Source organism: Rhincodon typus, chromosome 26 (assembly GCF_021869965.1).
Source record: "Rhincodon typus isolate 14 chromosome 26, sRhiTyp1.1, whole genome shotgun sequence".
NCBI lineage: Eukaryota > Metazoa > Chordata > Chondrichthyes > Orectolobiformes > Rhincodontidae > Rhincodon > Rhincodon typus.
Genome location: NC_063357.1, coordinates 41,649,363 through 41,668,379, shown reverse-complemented (window position 1 = coordinate 41,668,379; position 19,017 = coordinate 41,649,363). Strand labels below are relative to the sequence as shown.

Here is a 19,017-nt window from a genome sequence, read left to right as displayed (position 1 = left end):
AATTCTAACTTCCGGCTTTCCAATTCACAAGTACTCTACACAACTTTGCAACAGTGGATAGATTGGACAAGTTGACTGAAGACAAAATACCATGGATGCTATAAATCTGAAACAGATTCAGAGAACAGTGAAGAAACTCAACAGGTTTGGCAGCACCTGTGGACAGGAAAAATGTAACATTTCAAGTCCAGTGACTATTCAGAACTGAAGAAAAGTCACAGAAGACTCTTCTCTCTTCACGGATGCTGACAGACCTGCTGACTTTCTCCAGCATTCTCTGTGTTTGGAGAAATTGGGACTGTTCTCCTTGGAGATGAGAAGGTTGAGAAGAAAAGAATAGGAAGAAACCATTCCCATTGGTGAAAGGATCTAGAGCAAGATGGCTCAGGTGAGGTGGAACTGGGGGAGAAGGGAATAGCAGAAGTAACAATAAATGTAGGGACTTCACACAGCAAGTATTTTGAACCTGGAATGCATTGTTTTGAGTATGTGGTGAAAGTTCAATTACGACTTTTTAAAGGGAATTATTTGAAATAGGAGAAAATGCGGCAATGGGATGAAGGCAGGGCAGTGGCTCTAGGTGAATTGCTCCTTCAGAGAGCAATTATACAGTAGTCTGAATGGCCTCACTCTGGGATGTAACCATTCTGTGACTCATTTATGAGAATGGATCCAGGGACGAGGTGCTGAAATGTAAGGAAAGATTAGAGAAACTAGGATTGTTTTTCTCTCGAGAAGGTTGATGGGAAATTTGATGCAACATTCAAAACCATGAGGGATCCAGACAGAGTTCATCGAGACAAATTGTTCCTAATTCGAGGTTCGCGAACCACAGGGCACAGATTTAGAGTGATTGACAAAAGAACCAATGTCTAAATGAGGAAAAAACTTAAATGAGTGGTTCAGATGTGCAGTGTGCTGCCTGAGAATGTGGTGAAGTCAAATTCAAACAGGGTTTTCAAGAAGAAACTGGGTAAGTACCTGAAGTGAATATATTTGTGGGTCTGCGGGAAAAGGACAGGGGAGTGGGGCAAGTTGAGTACCTCTTGCAGAGCTTCAACAGGTGAAATGGTCTTCTTAGCTGTAATCATTCTATAATTCTTGTAGAAACTACAGCATTCTGGAAGATTATAACCAATGCATCACAATTTCTGTGGTTACCTCTTTTGCACAAGGATGCAGATAATGATGTACAGGGGATGTGTTACTACTAAGTTCTATTGATTTTGCCAGGATTACTAGTTATGCTGGTCTTTTAAGTTCCTCATTCCTGCTAAACCTTTGGTTCCTAATGATTCCAGGGTTATTTTTGTGTCTTGTAGGACAGATAAATTATTTGGTTAAAGTCTCTGCCATCTAATTTAACCTATCTTGGCCTCTAATGAGTTCATGTTTACTTCCACCAGTGCATTTCTATTTACAGAGCTATTAACATTTCCACAATTTGTTTTCGTATCTCTTTCTAGTCTACTTTTACATTCTCTTGCTTATCAATTTCTTGGTTGTCCTTTGCCGAATTCTAAAATCCTCCCAATCTTCAGGCTTACTAAACCGTTTGGCAACATTATAATGTTTTTGTTATGATCTGATACCATCCTTAATTCCTCTTATTAACTGTGGTTGTTTACCATCATATCTTCTAATGTAGTTTCCAAATTTATCTTAACCAAATTGCCCTCATATATTTTGCATTGTTTAGATTTGAGACCCTAGCTAAATCACTTTCAAACTCATCATGAAATTCCATCAGGGTCTGGTCACTTCCTTAGTTATTCCTTTCCATAAGATTATGAATTTTTCCTTTACCATTGCACAGTAGTCAATACCAACTAGCTTATTCTCCAGTTGGTTCTCCATTGTACTGCTCTGGAAAACTAACTTGAATTTATTGCATGAACTAATCTTCCACACTATAACTGCAAATTTATTTGGCCAGTCTTTAAGAAGATCTATAACACCATTATCTTTATTAAATGTACATTTACTTTCCTGATTTAAACTCATTCATACACTGCAACCACTGTTAGGGCCCAAAAGCAATGCAATCCTAGTTAGTGGAATCTCTGCCTATAATTTAGCTTTGAAGTAGAGGTATCATTTTGGTAAACGTATGCTGCACTCCCATCAAAGCCAATATATCCTTTTTACAGAACTGCTGTCATTACTCTGTGTGCTGTCTGACCAGGGTTTTGAATTGCTTCAATCTGATTTCACCTCTTGGTTTATAGTCCTCTACCTATAAAGGCCCGCATTCCATTAGCTCTAATGATTATTTTCTGAACATTGTTTTCATTTATGTCTTGGGATTTGCACCAACGTTTTGCACCATTTACAGATCATCTTAATCCCTTCTTTTTAGGTCCAAAGTTTCCTACACTGAAAACCATTTCCCACAGTTTTGGCGATTAATCTATCAGTATCTCTGTAAATTTTATACTTTCATCTAAATTGCTTATAATGTAATTTATCTTTTGTGTCATTGGGAAATTTGGATATATGGTTATCTATCAAGTGGGAAGCATAGCATAGTGGTAATGTCACTTGACTACGGATCTACCAGCCCAGACTAAAGGCCTGCAAGACATTAATTTGGATCCCACCGTAATAGATGGTGAAATCTAAATTTGATAAAATCGGAATGACAAGCTCGTCCGGTGGTGACCATTCAACCAATGTTGATTATCGTACAAGCCCATCTGAAACGTTAATATCCATTAGAGAAAGAAATCTGCCATCCTTGTATTGTAACAGGGTAGGATTAATCTTTTGGTGAAGACATCCCCTAGGTGTCAGCAACCATAAAATGGTTAAATTTTACATTCGGTGTGAGGGGGAAAAGAGGGGGTTTGTGACTTTTCTAAATTCAGATAAGGACAGTTATGAAGGTATGCAAGCAGAGATGGCTAAAATGAATTGGCAAGTTAAGTAGGTCAGTAGAGATACAGTGGGATATTTCATAATAGACACATTCCAACAAGCAAGGAAAATTTCTGCAGATCCACCAACTGTGTTTAACTAGAGATGTTAAAGATAGTACCAAACCAAAAAAAAAATGTATATAAGTGTGCAAAGATGAGTGGCAGCTCAGAAGATTAGACATAATATAAAAAAAAGCAAAGGATGACCAAACAATAAATGAGGGGAAAAATTACTATCTAGAAATATAAAAAGCAGATAATAAGTGTTTCTATAGATATTTAAAGAAAAGAGTTAACAAGGTGAGTGATTGTCAAAGTCGGAATGGAAAGTTAATAATGGAAAAGTAATGGCAGATTAGTTGAACAGGTATTTTGTATCAGTCTTCACTATACAGGATACAAGTTACAACCCTGAAGCAACAATAAATTAGGAAATGGAGAGGTGAGAGGAACTCTGGACAATCACAATTACCAGTGCAATGATACGGAATAAATTGTAGGAACTGTGGGCTGACAAATACTCGGATCCTGTTGGACTTCATCCTAGAGTCTTAAAAAAAGTCCCTGATGAGATAAGTAATGCATTAGTTTTAATTTTCCAAGATTCCCTCAGTTCAGGGAATTGTTCTATTAGATTGGAAGACAATTAACAAGCCAAAGGAGTACATTGTTAAATGGTAAGATGCTAAGGCTTGAAGGTTGCAGGACAGGCAGATGAAATGATTAACAAGGCATTAAGAATCTTGCCTGTATTTGTCAAGGCATTGAATATAAGAGCAGGGAGGTTATGTTAACTGTATAAAACATTGGTTAGGTATAGGAGGGATGTGATAGCATAAGAGAGTGCAGAGGAGATTTACCAGGATGTTCTTAGAGAAAGAAATCCATTAGATTTCTTTCTCTAATGGATAATAATGATTCAGATGGGCTTGTACGATAATCAAGATTGGTTGAATGGTCACCACCAGACGAGCTTGTCATTCCGATTTTATCAAATTTAGATTTCACCATCTATTACGGTGGGATCCAAATTAATGTCTTGCAGGCCTTTAGTCTGGGCTGGTAGATCCCTAGTCAAGTGACATTAACACTATGCTGGAGAATTTCAAGTGACATTACCACTATGCCAAAGAATTTCAATTATGACACTAGATTTGTTTGGTGTTGTTTTCCTTAGAGCAGAGAAAACTGCATAGATAGATGCCTGATGACCAGCATGAACACAATATACCTAAAGGTTTTTTTCTGTGCTGTAAAACTGCATGACTCAAGGGGGTGAGAGGTTATCAATGATGAAAGGTTATCAGGACTGTGAGGGTGGATATGAGATTACAATCAATTCAAACAGGATCTTATTGAATAGCAGAGCAAGCTTCAGGAGATGAATGGCATACTCTTGCTCCATGTTCATATCCTCACCTGGTCTGGCCTTCATATGACTTCAGATCTACTCTTAAGTGCTCCCTGGGCAATTAGAGATGGGCAATAAATGTTGATTTGGTCAGTGATGTCACACTTCATAAATTAATAAAACAAATCCCATCAGCAAAGTCATTAATGAAAATGGGATAATTGATACCACTAATCATATCCTGCCAATCAGTAATATCTCACTCTTCCAACTTTCTGTCTCCTGTCACTCAGTCAATTTTTTAAACGGGTTCATAATTTTCCTTTGATTCCATGAGCTTCACCTGTGGTTAACAGTCTCTTAGGAGGGAATTGTATCAAATGACTACCTGACATTCATATAAATTACAAAGAAATGTGCCTGTTTATTACTTGATTCATCTCTTCAAAAAATGTTATCGAGTTAGTCAGGTGTGGTCCACCCTTTACAAATACACAATCCTCTCTGACTGAAATGTCTCGGTGGTCAGACATTCTATCCCTCATTTTTGTACTGTAGCAGTATCCTGACAGCAAATGTTAGACTAACTGGTCTTTCAATCCGCTTTTTCTTTCTCACCTTACCTAAGTGTTGGAGTAACATCTGCAATTTTCCAATTTTAAGGAATTGATCCCAACTTGAGGGAAATTTGGAATATTTTAGTCAGGGCATCTGTAAAAGTCTTCATAATCTTTCAAAGCCAGGGATGGAGACCATCTGCTCCTAGGAATTTGTCTGTGTTCAGGGCCGTTATTTTCTGTATCCCTGTTATTTTGCTTAATTTTAAATTTGATAGATCCTTGCTTCTGATTCAATACTAATTTCCTTGTTCGGTATCAAATGGGTTTTAAAATGCTCAGTGTCCTGAGAGTCTAAAATGTGCTCTATAAATATGATTTCTCTTTGTTATCTGTAACATTAGGAATCTAAATGCCCTTCCTTTTAGTTCAGCACTGGCCAACCCTTATGTTTCCGAGTAACTTTCAGTTTTTTGTTACTATTGGAAAGATATTTTAAAAACTGTTCTGGCTGTACTTTTTGGTTGAATCAGGAACAGGATTCAGATTCCATGGAAAAGATATTTGCATGGATTGTAGGAGTGTTGGTAACTCTGAGATATTCTAAATCTTGAGTTCTGCAGAAATATTAAATCATTTCTGAGATCACTGTCTTTACAATACACATGCATGTGTTAGCAATCTGATGTCATTCAAATACTGGTTACAGTAAGCTGCAGTTGCCCTGGTGGATAGATGAGTTCTACTGTGGATTATTCATACTTTCCTAGTCTGACAAAGCAAATCTTTTTGTGCAGGTAGAGAAAATAATATTGGTAAGTTGAATGTTGAACTTGATCTTACAGAGAACTGGAAGTGAGTTGTAGCCAACTAAATGATTTTTACTAAAAATTGTTATGTTTTCTCAGATATAGAAAGACATCAAGTTTTGTTTTCAATGTCATGTCTTAATTTATTTAAATTATTTGTGAGAGGTATGAATCGCTTTATATTCCATGAATAGTCAGATAAAATGGATTCCTGAAAGTATCTCTGGCCTGTATAGATAAATGTGCTGCACAAGTACATTACTGACCATCTTTGTACAAAACAGTGACGGAAATAGCAAGCCTCAAACCCTGTCAGTCCCCGTCCCGTCATTCATTTAGATCATAGCTCACCTGCATCTTAACTTTTACCTTCCTTGATTCCAGATCTTTAATACTCTCAATCTCAATATATTTAATCGTTCAGTCTCAACAGATTTATGAGGACAGAGTTCCAGATTTTGACAGTTGTTGTGTGAAGTGTTTCCTGAAATCACCGCTGAATGCACTGGCTCTAATTTTAAGATTGTGCCCTTTTGCTTTGAAATCCCCCACCAGAGGAAGTACAGGGGTAGTTTATCTCTACGCATCCTTTCAAAGTCTTTCATCGACTTAAACACTTTGATGAAACCTAAATGGGGTTGGGATCCAACCAGAGTCCGTAGCTACAACTGGAATCTCACTTCCGGTTCTCTGTGAGATCAAGTTCAGCATTCTTCTCGTTCTTACCAATATTATTTTCTCTATCTGCCCAGCAGCTTCTACTAAAGCACTCTGCTCACAGTAAACTCCATCTGCCACAATTTTACCAACGGAATCATTTTATCAATGGCCATTTGCAAATTTCTAGTTTTCATCTATACTATTGTGCCACTTCATGTCATTTGACATACTTAAGCTCTCTATTCCTGGATCCAAGTTTTTTGTAAAGCCAAGATGCTACCACTGCTCACGCCCTGCCCATTGGTGCGTGTTTGTATTATGCCCAGTCTGTATCTTACTTTCTAACCAATTCCTACCAGTGTCAATAGATTAACTTCTCCATTCACTCTTATTTTAGTTGACACTGTGTTTGCAGAATCTTTCAAATCTCTTCTGGAAGTTCAGAACATCAATAGCTCTTGTATGTACCATGAAAATGGGTATATGTAACTGGGTTTATTAAACATGACTTTCTTTTTACATATCTGTGCTGATTCTGATTAACTAATATTTATCCAAATGTTAAGTCACTATGTTCCTGAGTAACTAATTCTAGTAAGTTCACCACAGTAGATAGTACAAAAAAATTAGCCTGACAATATCCTGGTTCTTCTATGCTTAAATACCTGGGCTTATAATATAAAATCCTTATGTGACAGTCATATTTCATTTTACAATGCTTCTGTGAAGCACTTGAGGATGTTTTATGTTCAAGGTGCTGAACAATTCTAAGTTATTGTTGAGGTGATCGCTGTTGAATTTTGGAAATTTGTCTATCTTCATTATTTTCACCATGATCACTCGTTCATTTGTATTAAATCTGGGAAGTTTCCTGTCTTGCTTTGCATGTAACCTGGACACTTTATCCTCATGCTCTGCTGTGAAGGCTGACACCAAGTGAGTATTTTGTTTTTTATTCTTTTGTGGGATGTGGACATTTGTTGCCCATCCTAATGTCTTTGAACTAGAAGACTTGCTTTCATTTCACAGGGCAGTTAAGAATTAGCCACATTGATGTGGGTCTGGAGTTGCACGTAGACTAGACCAAGTAAGGGCGGCAGATTTTCTTCATTTACGAACCAGAAGGGTTTTTACCACAATGGATTAGTAGTTGTCATAGTCACCATTACTGAAACTAATCTTGACACCAAGTTTATAATGTGCAGAGAGACCAAAGACCAAATTCCCTAACCCTGAGCCACTCTCTCTCATAGAGTCATACAGTAATACAGAATGAAAACAGGCCCTTTGGCCCAAACTGGTCCATGCTGACCATGGTGCCCCCTCAGCTAGTTCCAATTGTCCGCATTTGGTCCCTATCCCTCTTAACCTTTCCAATCCATGTACCTGTCCAAATGTTTTTTAAATATTACTATTGACCTGCCTCAACCACTTTCTCTGCCAGCCCGTACCATATATGCAGCACTCTGTGTGTGAAGAAGTTGCCCCTCAAGTCCTTTTTAAATCTATCCCCTCTTACCTTAAAACTATGGCTTCCAGTTTTCAACTCCCCATCCCTGGAAAAAAAACTGTGTGCATTTATTCCATCTATGCCCCTCATGATTTTACACACCTCAATAAGGGCACCCCTCATTCTCCCACATTCCAAGGAATAAAGTCCTATCCTGGCCAACCTCTCTCTATAACTCAGGCCTACTAGTCCTGGCAACATCATTGCAACATCTTCTTTGCACACTTTCCAGTTTAACCATGTCTTGGTTGAAGGCCAACATGCTGAATGCCTTCTTCACCATCCTGTCCACGTGTGATGCCGCTTTCAACAAACTATGTGCTTGTACTCCTATGTCCCTCTGTTCCACAACACTCCTCAGGACCTTACCATTTAGTGTATAAGTCCAACCTTGGTTGGACTTTCCAAAGTGCAACACCTCACACTTATCTATATTGAATTACATTTGCCAGTCCTCAGCCAACTTCCCCATCTGGTCAAGATCCCTCTATAATTTTTGATAACCTTCTTCGCTATCAATGATACCTCCTAATTTTGTATCATCTGCAACCTTACTAATCGTGTCTCGTACATTCACATCCAGATCATTTATGTAAATAACAAAGGTCCCAGCACCAACCCCTGTGGCACACGACTAGCCACAGGCCTCCAGTCTGAGAAACAACCTTCAACCATCACCCTCTACTTCCTACCATTGAGCCAATTTTGAATCCAATTAGCTAACTCTCCCTGGATCCCATGTGACCTAACCGTCATGACTAGCCTGCCGTGCGGGATCTTGTCAAAGGCCTTATTAAAGTCCATATAGACAACACCACCCTCATCTATCCTCTTGGTTACCTCTTCAAAAAACTCTAAAAGATTTGTCAGACATAACTTCCCGTGCACAAATCCATGCTGACTATCCCTAATCAGACCTTGACTATCCAAATGTTGGTTGATCCTGTCCAATAGCTTGCCTACCACTGATGTCAGGCTCACTGGCCTGTAGGTCCCTGGTTGTCTTTGCTACCTTTCTTAAACAATGGAACAACATTAGCCACCCTCCAGTCTTCTGGAACTTCACCAGTGGCTAAAGATGAAGGAAAAATCTCTGCAAGTGCCTCTGCAATTTCTTCCCTAGCCTCCCACAATGTCTGAGGATGGAGTTGATCAGGCTCAGGGGATTTATCCACCTTAATGTGCTTTAAGGCTTCAAACACCTCCTCTCTGGTAATGTGTATGCGGTCCAAAACATCCCCACTTGTTTACCTTATTTTCTTAGCATCCTTGATTTTCTCCTCCGTAAACACGGAGGAGAAATATTCATTAAAAATCTCCCTCATCTCCTGTGGCTCCACACATAGATGGCCATACCGATCTTTATGAGGCCCTATTCTCTCCCTAGCCACCTTCTTACTCTGAACATAGCTATACAATCTCTTGGTATTATCTTTAACCTTATCTGCCAGATCCATCCCATAGCGTCATTTTGCTCTTCTGATTTCCCTTTTGAGTGTGCTCCTACACTTTTTGTAGTCATCTAGGGATTGACTTGAGCCCGATAGCTTAAACCCAACGTATGCCTTCTTCTTTTTCCTGACTAGAGCCTCAATATCCCTCGTCAGCCAGTGATCCCTAAACCTGCCAAATTTTCACTTCACCCACACAGGGACATGCTGTCTCAGGACTCTTAATTCCACTGTTTTAAAAGCCTCCCATTTGCCAGTCCTTCCTTTTCCTTCAAAAGGATTCATCCAATCGACCTCTGCTAGATCCTGCCTCATGGCTCCAAAATTGGCCCTGCTCCAGTTCAGCACCTTAACCTGTGGACCTGTCCTATCTTTTTCCATAACTATGTTAAAACTAAGAGAGTTATGGTCACTGGACCCAAAGTGCTTTCTGACTGACACTTCAGTCACTTGCCCGAACTTGGTTCCTAAGAGGAGGTCCAGTGCTGCACCTTCTGGCCCTCTGAGGAGAGGTCACCAGACCCGAAACGTTAACTTTTTTTTCCTTCACAGACCTGCTGGACATTTCCAGCAACTTTGTTTTTGTTCTTGTCAGGGCGCTCTACATTTATTGATTAGGAAACACTCTCAAGAGTTTCCGTTGCTGCTGTTAATCAGTGTGGACCCCACCATGTAGAGCAGTACATTGCCACTTTAAGGGGAAAGGGCGGCCGTCGCCCTTCCCAACATGGCGGCCCCCAACGAACTGCAGCCTTGGACCTTCTACAGTTGGCGGCCGGGGCCCGGAGACGGGGAATGGCGCTGAGGAGCTGTGGTTGGCGCTGGCTCCAGGCCCGAGGCCTGCGGGGGGCACAGGCCCCGGACCCCGTCCTCCGCTACATGGGCAAAGGCCGCAGGAAGAGCCGCGTGTTCGTCTGGGGATTCGCCCACACCGGGGCCCTGGGCCTCCCGCACCTGGTGCTGGGCCGCAGCGGAGGCCAGAAACCCCGGCAAATCCAACTGAGGCCGTGCGGAGTGGAGCTGGAACAGAGGGTGAGGGGCGGGGAAAGGAGGTCTTGTAGGATGGGGGTGACCGAGAGTGGAGTCAGGAGTCGTGGGGGGCCTGGGAGTGAGGGTAGGATGGAGTGGGGCCGAGGGGAGGCAGGGAAGTAGGTTGGTGTGGCTGGGAGTGAGGGTAGGATGGAGGGTAAGATGGTGGCGGAGGGGAGTGGGGGTAGGTTGGAGGGTAAGATGGTGGCGGAGGGGAGTGGGCGTAGGTTGGAGGGTAAGATGGTGGCGGAGGGGAGTGGGGTAGGTTGGTGTGGCTGGGAGTGAGGGTAGGTTGGAGGGTAAGATGGTGGCGGAGGGGAGTGGGGGGTAGGTTGGTGTGGCTGAAAGGGTTGCAGGAGTGGGATAGAGGGAAGGTGAGGGGGAGGGGGCGGTGGGGGGGAAGTGGGGATGAGGTGAGGAGGGTGCAGATGGAGGTGGATGGATGCAAGGGGGAGTTGGAATCTGAGTGGGGTTGGTGGTGGAGGGTTATGGAAGTTGGGGTGGTGGAAGCGTGGCTTGGGGACGACGGGAAAGTGGATGGGAAGGTGCTGGACATGAGAGAAGGTTGGTGAAGTGGACGGTGTGGAGAAGGGAATGTAGAAATGGGGTGGGTGTTGGTCAAGTGGGGTGGAGATGGTGGAGGAGTGAATCAAGGATTGGGATTGGGCCATGGACAGGAGAGTTGGGGGCAATGGGAGGGGTGGAATGGGGGAAAGAGTGGCGGAGAGGGAGTATGGGCATGTGGGGGGTGAGGGCAAGGCAGGAGATTGGAGGGATTGGGATGGTAGAGGGGTGATGCTATTAGAAGATGGTGATTCTGCTAAATGTACTTTCTGCAATCATGCTAGTTTTTTTTCTGATCAGTCTGTTTCTGGATGTTAGTACACAACTGTGGAGCAGTTGGGAGTTGTAATAGGTCCTTGTGGTACAGAATTAGGGAAATTACCATTGCATCACAACAGCACTGGGAACTGGGCTGTCTTTTAAGAAGCAATTCAGCTGGTGTTATGTTGTCAGTGATGTGAAATGTGATTGGATAGTTAAAGCAAAAGTTCATGTTTGCCAGTCTGGGATCAATTGAAAGACCACATTTTAGATAAACGCAAAATACTGCAGAAACTGGAGGGCTGAAATAAAAGCAGAAAGTGCTGGAGAGAGTTCAGAGTACTGTTTCTGTCTTCACATTATGCCAGACCTGCTGAGTTTCTCCAGCACTTTGTGTCTTACTTCAGATTGCATTTAGCATTTGCTTGGTAAGAACAAGTAAGGATTACTGATAACAACTTGCACTGTGCACTCTACTGCTTTGTTGGAAGCAGGATGATACAAATGGAACTTTGTTGTATTTTATCCTGTTCAGACTCCTGAATTGCAAAAATTCTTCCAAGCAAAATTGAGGTCCATTGTGAGACATTACTTCTGCTGGGAAACCGTAAACACCAAACAAATTACATAATTTTGCTAGTTGTACAAGTAATCAGAATTCTGCTTCGATTGGTTATTTATCATGATGAAGGTTTTTAGTTCTGAGAAAATAAATGTGCAGCACCTTCCACATACTAGCTACCTACTCTAAAGTAGAACAGAGACAACTTTCTTTTAGTTTTTGCGCTCTCTTTTCTTTGAGTGTAGGATAATGGACATGACCTGTGATGATCTGGCCTTGCCTTCCTCTGAACAAATTTCGTTTTTGACATGTAAACCTCAATCAACCGCAATTAGCTCCTTCAGTTATCTCATTGGGCAGTTTATTCCTCCTACCAAGACATTGTTCTGTAATCTCTGAAGGCTGGGGATGGATGAGCTGCTCAAGCTGAATCAAAATGACCTTCAGTGGTGTGTTCTTTGGCTTTGTGAGGCAAGCAATCTCTTTAGTCTCTCGTACCTCTCTGGGCATCCACAGCCAGATATTGTATTGAAAAACATTCTTAGCCTCTCCATATATTGAAGACTCTCAGTTGTGACCATACTCCATGTCATATATTAATTCTCCTAGGTGCAGGCACCTTAGAAGGTCACTCCATCCACATATACAAACCAATTGATTTTAGATCAGATTTTAAACCTTTTTCTCAAATGAAGATCATGTTCTCAGTTGGTCAACTGGAAACTCCTCCAACCCGAAATTATTAATTGACAGTCCTGTCCTCGTCTCCACACTGTCAAATCTTTCGTGACAGCTTCATTTGTTAAAAACATGGCATTGGTAAGAGAACTGATTATAATCTCTTTTTCTCTTAAACACATGAATTCATGCAAACGTCACAAGACAACATGATCATTTGTGGGTTAGGGGAGAGTGGGGGAAGATGGAGGGGAGAAATGGAAGGCAAGTGGAGAAGTTGAGAATGAGATGAGAGTGTGGAGAAGGTTTAGGGAGAGGCTTCTTTCAATGCTAAACTGGGAAGAGGGGCAGGAACGTAAGCAAGGGGTTGGTTTCAGCAGCCAACAACGCTGCTAAGTAACTGGTCAGTATTGTCTGTTGTTGGACTGGCTGTGGGGCCAGGAGATTGTGTTTAAATCTGATGATGAATTTGTGCCATTAGTTGTTGAAAAGTAAGTTTATCAAACCATTCCAAGATGCAAACATTCACGATGCAACCTTTGTGTGTTATTTTAACAGATCTCATCTGCGGCCTGTGGCTATGGGTTCACTTTATTGGCTTCACAAACCCGTGACATCACCAAGGTCTGGGGAATGGGCTTGAACAAAGATTCCCAGATTGGATTTCACCGGAGTCGGGCAGATAGGAGTGAGTTGCGGTGACCTTGAAATGGCAAATGTTCTGTGTTTAGTGTTCGCTTTTATTCCATTGGAGATTTATGTTTTGGGTTTGGAGTGTTGATTACCTCGAATGTGCAGCACAAGAGCGATGTGAACCTCCTCAGCCTGACTTTACCTCCTGTCAGCTTATCCTTAGATTCCTTTCTCTCATGTGCTTGTTAAGGTTCCCCCTTAAATGCATTTATTTGCTTCAACAGAATAAAGTTCACATTCCAACCATTCTGAGATAGAAGATTTCCTTGAAATCCATATTGCCGGCTCTTGTTTTGGTCTCTCACAAAAGTGGCTGCCCTCCTATGATCAGTCAGTGAACTGATGAATACTCTCCAGCAAGTCACGGTCAGTGTAAAAATCAGCAAACAACGTACCTGGGACTGAGCAAAGTAGCAGTCCATGCAGCCTTCTAGAACATTCCCTGTGATGTATGAAGCACAATGCAGTCATGTGGCCAGCCGACTGAGCAATTGACCATTTCCTTTGTGGCCGAGTCAGAGTTTTAATGCAATATTGATGGGCTACATCATGTGCATCAAAATCTGTAACTGTTGCTCACTATCCCTCAGTCAAACTGACCATAGTGGGTTCACTCGTATCCCTTTTTGTTCCTTATGTGTGCATTGAGTAAGGGGTCTCAAGGACTGAACACACCCTGACCTGTAACAGATCTGTACAGATGTACTTTTAACAGAAGTATGGATGTGACCTCCTTGGCAACTAACTGATGTGTACCAAACTCCTTTTAACATCCCAACGCATTGGGCAGGGAATAATGGTTCAATAATTCCACCAATTGTTCCAGATTATGGATAATCATTTCATTAGAATACCAGTCCCTATTACAGTACCTCCAGTAATTCCCTTTATAAAGAGTAACCAATGAGAAAACTAATCCTTAAACTCTAGGGCCTGAGTTCTTATCAGGAATTCTATGACAGTAGGTAAGACCAGTGGAGTCTAACCTGTGTGAATGTTTGAGCCGTGGGAGACTGTGTTGTGGGGTAATAGCATTTTGATTAAATCAAAACTAAGACCTTCAAATGCGAGAATGCATTTCTTTTGCTCCAGAAGCACATATTGTTACTCTACTGTTCTGAATCCTATTTCAGCGAAGGGCTATGAATTTGTCCTGGAACCATCACCAGTGCCGTTACCTCTGGAGAGGCCTCAGGAAACCCGTGTGATCCAGGTGTCATGTGGGAGAGCACATTCGCTACTGCTGACTGACAACGAAGGAGGTCTGTATCTTCTGTCTTCTTCAATTGTGTATAACAGGTTTCCTGCTCTCCATCATTCACCCTTAACCTGTGGTAGGTTGTTTTTATTTAGATGGTTGCAATTTTGCCAGTTGGTGGAAGAATAATCCTTGTGTAAATAAACTGAAGGTGTCACAACCTGAGCCTGTTCAACTACCTGTTTAAGGGGCAGTAGAGGTCAGTTTAGTTTCTGTTTGTTGCCACTGCAAACATGAGAGGAAGCACAGGGAAAGACTGCAGCCCATTGAGCACGTCTGAGATTATAATTCCAGTGATGACCTAACCAATCAGCACTCTGTTTTCGTGCTGTATTAAAACTGTGTCTCTTTTTTCAAGTCTTGAGTCCTAGTCCTGATGTATGAGATGAAAAGCATCAACTGCTTGTCTCCTTTTTTGCATTGTTTGATTTCTGTACTACCAACCAATTACATTTAAACTTCTGTCCATCCTCATTTACCCTTTCAAGAAGTAGTCAAAAACTTTACCTAGACCAGTTGTAGGATTACACATAACAGGAGGCCATTCAGCCCATTGTGCCCATAACAATTCTTTGAAAGTGTTGTCCGATTCGGCCCACTTTGCTGTTATTTTTTCCAGAGCCTTGTAGTTTATCTTCTGTTCATATACTGAACAATTTCCCTGTGCAAGTTCCAATTGAATTTGCTGTCCCTACCCTGTCAGGCAGCACATTAGTTAGCAGTATTAATGTTAGCAAGTTTCTTCCGTGTTTTGTCAAAGGTCTTGACATTCTTCCTAAAGTGTGGTGCCCTGTATTGTGTCACCAGCCAGTAATTTATAAATATTGAACATAGTTTCTTTGCTTTTGTTCTGTTTAGTTTGTTTGTAAAATCAAATGCTCATATATTCCTCCACAGCCTTCTCAACTTGTTATGTTGAATTGTGTATGTATAGTTGGACCTTTGTCTGTTCCGGCACTCCCTTTAAAATTCATTCATGTTGTCTCTCATCGTTACTCTGCCCAAAATGCATCACTTGATATTCTCTACATTAAATATAATTTCCTGTGTGTTTGCACATTTCACCAGTCTGTTCCCATCCACCTGAAATCTCTTATGTCTTCATTGTTCCTATGTTCCAAGTGTCTGGAGTCAGGCTCGCAAGCCTGTTGTTTGCTCCTATCTATGGGTTAATTTTGTGTTGCATTAGCTGTTTCCAATCCATGCTGCTTTTTTGTAAGTTTCACAAAGATTTTGTCAGCCACTTCTGTGTAAGACCATAAGAAATAGGAACAGGAGGAAGTGGTTTGGCCCCTCGAGTTTGCTCCTCCATTCCAATCCGATTGTGTCTGATCCAACATTCTTTGCATCCCTTTTCCTGCTTTTTGTCCATTACCCTCAATTCCCCTACTGATCAAGAATCTATCGATTTCAGCCTTAAATATACACAAGGACTTTGCTCCTACAGCTGTCTGTGGCAGGGAGTTCCAAAGAAGCTCAACCCTCTGAAAGGAGAAATTCATCCTGCTCTCAGTCTTAATATAGTACCCCTCAATTCTGAGAATATGCACTCTGGTCCTAGATGCTTCCATATTTACCTAGTCGAGTCCCTTAAGAATCCTTTATGTTTCAATGAGATCTCTTCTTATTCTTAATTTCATGAATAGAGTCCCAACCTGTTTAGCCTTTGCTCATAAGACAGTACATCCATACCAGGGATGGACCGAGTGAATCTTCTTTGAACTGTCTCCAGTGAAATCATAACTTTTCATAAATAAGGGAACAAAAATTGCTCACAGTTGTGCAGATGTGGTTTCATCAGCACCTTGTTCAATTACTGTAAGACTTCCCTCCTTTTATACGCCAATCCCTTTGAAATGAGCCAATATTTTATTATCCTTCCTAAATACCTGCTGCACCTGTGTGCTAGGTTTCTGTGTTTCATGCACAAGTCCTTCTAAGTGTTGTTGCTTTCTGCAGTTTGTCTCCATTTAAATCATACTATTCTTTTGTTCTCCTTTCCAAAATGAACAATTTCATGTTTTCCGACATATTCCATTTGCCAACATTTTGTCCACTTAGTTAACCTATCAATATGTCTCTAAACTATTTATATCCCTCTCACAATCTGCCTTTCCACATATTTTTGGGTTGGCTGTAAATTTGACTACAATACATTCACTTCCTTTCTGCAAGCTATTAATATATATTGTAAGCAGTTGTGGTCCCAGCACTGATCCTTGTGGAACCCTACTAGTTATAAGTTGCCAACCTGAAAAAGAGCCCCATATCCCCGCTCGCTGTTTCCTGCTATGAGCCAATTCTCTGTCCATACCAATATATTACCTCCAATACCTCATTTTATTACTTAACATTTTGTGAGATACCTTGTCGAATGCCTTCTTGGAAGTCCAAATATAATGCATCTACTGTTTACCTTATATCCACCCTGGTTGAGACTTCCTCAAAAAACTCTAATAAATTAGTCAGACATAATTTCCCTTTCATGAAGCCATTGTCAGCTTGAGTAGATTATGATTTTCCAAATGTGTTACCATTAGCTCCTTAAGAATTGATTGAAATGCTTTTTCACCAATAGATGTTAGGCTAATCTGCCTGCAGTTACCTGCTTTGTGCCCTTTCTGAATGGGTGTCACAATGGCAGTTTTCCAAACCTCTGGTACTTCACCAGAATCCAAAGATTTTTGGAAAATTACAGCCAATGCATTAATTATCTCTGTAGCTACCTCTTTTAAGATCCTAGGATGCAACTCACAAGGTGAGGGGACTTATCTGCCTTTAGCCCATTAGTTTGTCTAATACTACTTCTCTGGTAATGGTACTTAATTCCACCCACCTCCCCCCACTTTCTTCCTCCTGATTTCTCTCTTCCTTTTTATATATTTAAATAAACTTTTATGTTCAATTTTTATTTTCCTGTCTAGTTTGACCTCAATTATTTTTTTTATCTTAATTGTCTTTTAGTCCTCCTTTATGGGATTCTGCATTTATCCCAGTGTTGGGAGCTATCACCGACTTTTACCTCCGTATATGCTTTTTTTTCAACTTCATACTCTCCTTGACTTGCTTAGTTACCCATGATTGGTTTATCCTTTTCATATAATTTTTCCTCCTTAGTGGGATGTACTTTTGCTGAAAGTTCCAGTGTTTGTGGTTTTTCTACAAAATTGTTTCAAAGCACTAAATCTGTAAGGGATATATTTATTTCAAATTAAAGCAGTGACCCTGACCCAGTTATGGATATTATAGTTCAACACTCAGTCAACTCCTCTAGCCAGACTTGCACCAGGCTTGGGTACCGTTCAAATGTTTGGTCATTCAGGAAGGTGGGGTGAAGGAGTAGAGGTGAGGAAAAGACACTATGAAGGGAATTCCAGACATTACTGTCCAGAAGGTACAGCCACAAGTGGTGGTGATGGTAGTGGGAGTTGGAGGCCAAAGTCAGTAGTGCAAAATATGTAGGAGATGAGGCAATGGGGGGAGCAGGCGTAGTGGGAGGTGGTGCAGAGAAGGGATGTTGTAACATTGTAGTAATGCAGGTGATTACATATCTAGCGAAGTGTGGTGTCATGAGGAATTTAAATGTAAGAATGTTTGAAAGTCATTGTATTATTTAATAATGTGATAGAGGCCATAAGATGTAGGAGTAGAAGTGGACCATTCAGCCCTTCAAGTCTGCTCTGCCATTCACTGAGATCATAGCTGCTCTGATGATCCTCAACTCCACTCTCCAGCTTTTTCCCCGATAATCCTTGATTCCCTAAACTAAAACAAAGAACTGCAGATGCTGGAAATCTAAAACTGAATCAAAAATTGCTAGAGAAACTCAACAGATGTGGCAGCATTAGTGGATAGAGAAGCAGAATTAATGCTTTGAGAACAGTGACCCTTCTTCTGGCAGATCTGCTGCGTTTCTCCAGCAATTTGTTTTTGTTTGTGACCTTTATTTTCTTACTGATTAAAAGTCTGTCTGTCTAGCTTTGAACATACATAACAACCCAGCACCACCCCCATCCCTCTGCAGTAAAGAAGTCCACAGAGGCTCCCTTCTGAGAGGAAAAATATCTTGCTTGTCTCTGTCTTAAATGGGCGACCTCTTATTCTGACCTTATACCCTCTGGTCCTAGACTCTCCCACAGGGGAAACGATCCCTCCATGTCAAGACCCCAAGAATCTTATATGTTTCAATTAGGTTTTCTCTCATTCTCCTAAACTTCAATGAATACAAGACTAACCTACTGAACCCCCTCCTGTTTGACAGTCCCTCCAAGTTGCCATTGTGAAAATGCCCTCTTTATCCCAACTCTCTGTTTTCTATTAGTTAGCCAATCCTTTATCCATGCTGATATACAACCAGAACATCATGGGTTATTATAGTTTAAATAGCCTTGTGTATGGTACCTTATTAAAACCTTTTGGAAATCCAAATATATTACATCCACTGGTGTCTCCTGTATCTACCCTGCTTGTCACCGCCACAAAGAACCCTAATAAATTTGTCAGGCATGATTTCCTTTTCATGAAGCCATGCTGACTCTGCTTCATTTTATATTTATTTCTAAATGCTCTGCTCTTATATCCTTTACAATAGACTCTAGCATTTTGCCAATGACTGATGTCAAGCTAACTAGCCTTATTTTTAAAATCCCCGCTCTTTTTAATAAAAATGATACTGTGGGAGTTTACCAGTCCCCTAGGACTTTTCCTGAATCTGAG

At 41.0% G+C, this 19,017-nt stretch overlaps 1 protein-coding gene across 2 annotated transcripts in view; it reads left to right on the top strand.

The window, feature by feature from the left end:
- Nucleotides 1-9,659: 9,659 nt before the first annotated feature.
- Nucleotides 9,660-19,017, top strand: part of rcc1l (RCC1 like) — a 29,732-nt gene continuing 20,374 nt past the window's right edge. For both annotated transcript variants that reach the window (XM_048612306.1, XM_048612307.1), the window contains exons 1-3: nucleotides 9,660-10,288; nucleotides 12,909-13,038; nucleotides 14,177-14,305. In XM_048612306.1, the coding sequence (XP_048468263.1) occupies nucleotides 10,052-10,288; nucleotides 12,909-13,038; nucleotides 14,177-14,305 (496 nt within the window). In that variant the 5' untranslated portion in view covers nucleotides 9,660-10,051. The remainder of the gene's footprint in view (nucleotides 10,289-12,908; nucleotides 13,039-14,176; nucleotides 14,306-19,017) is intronic.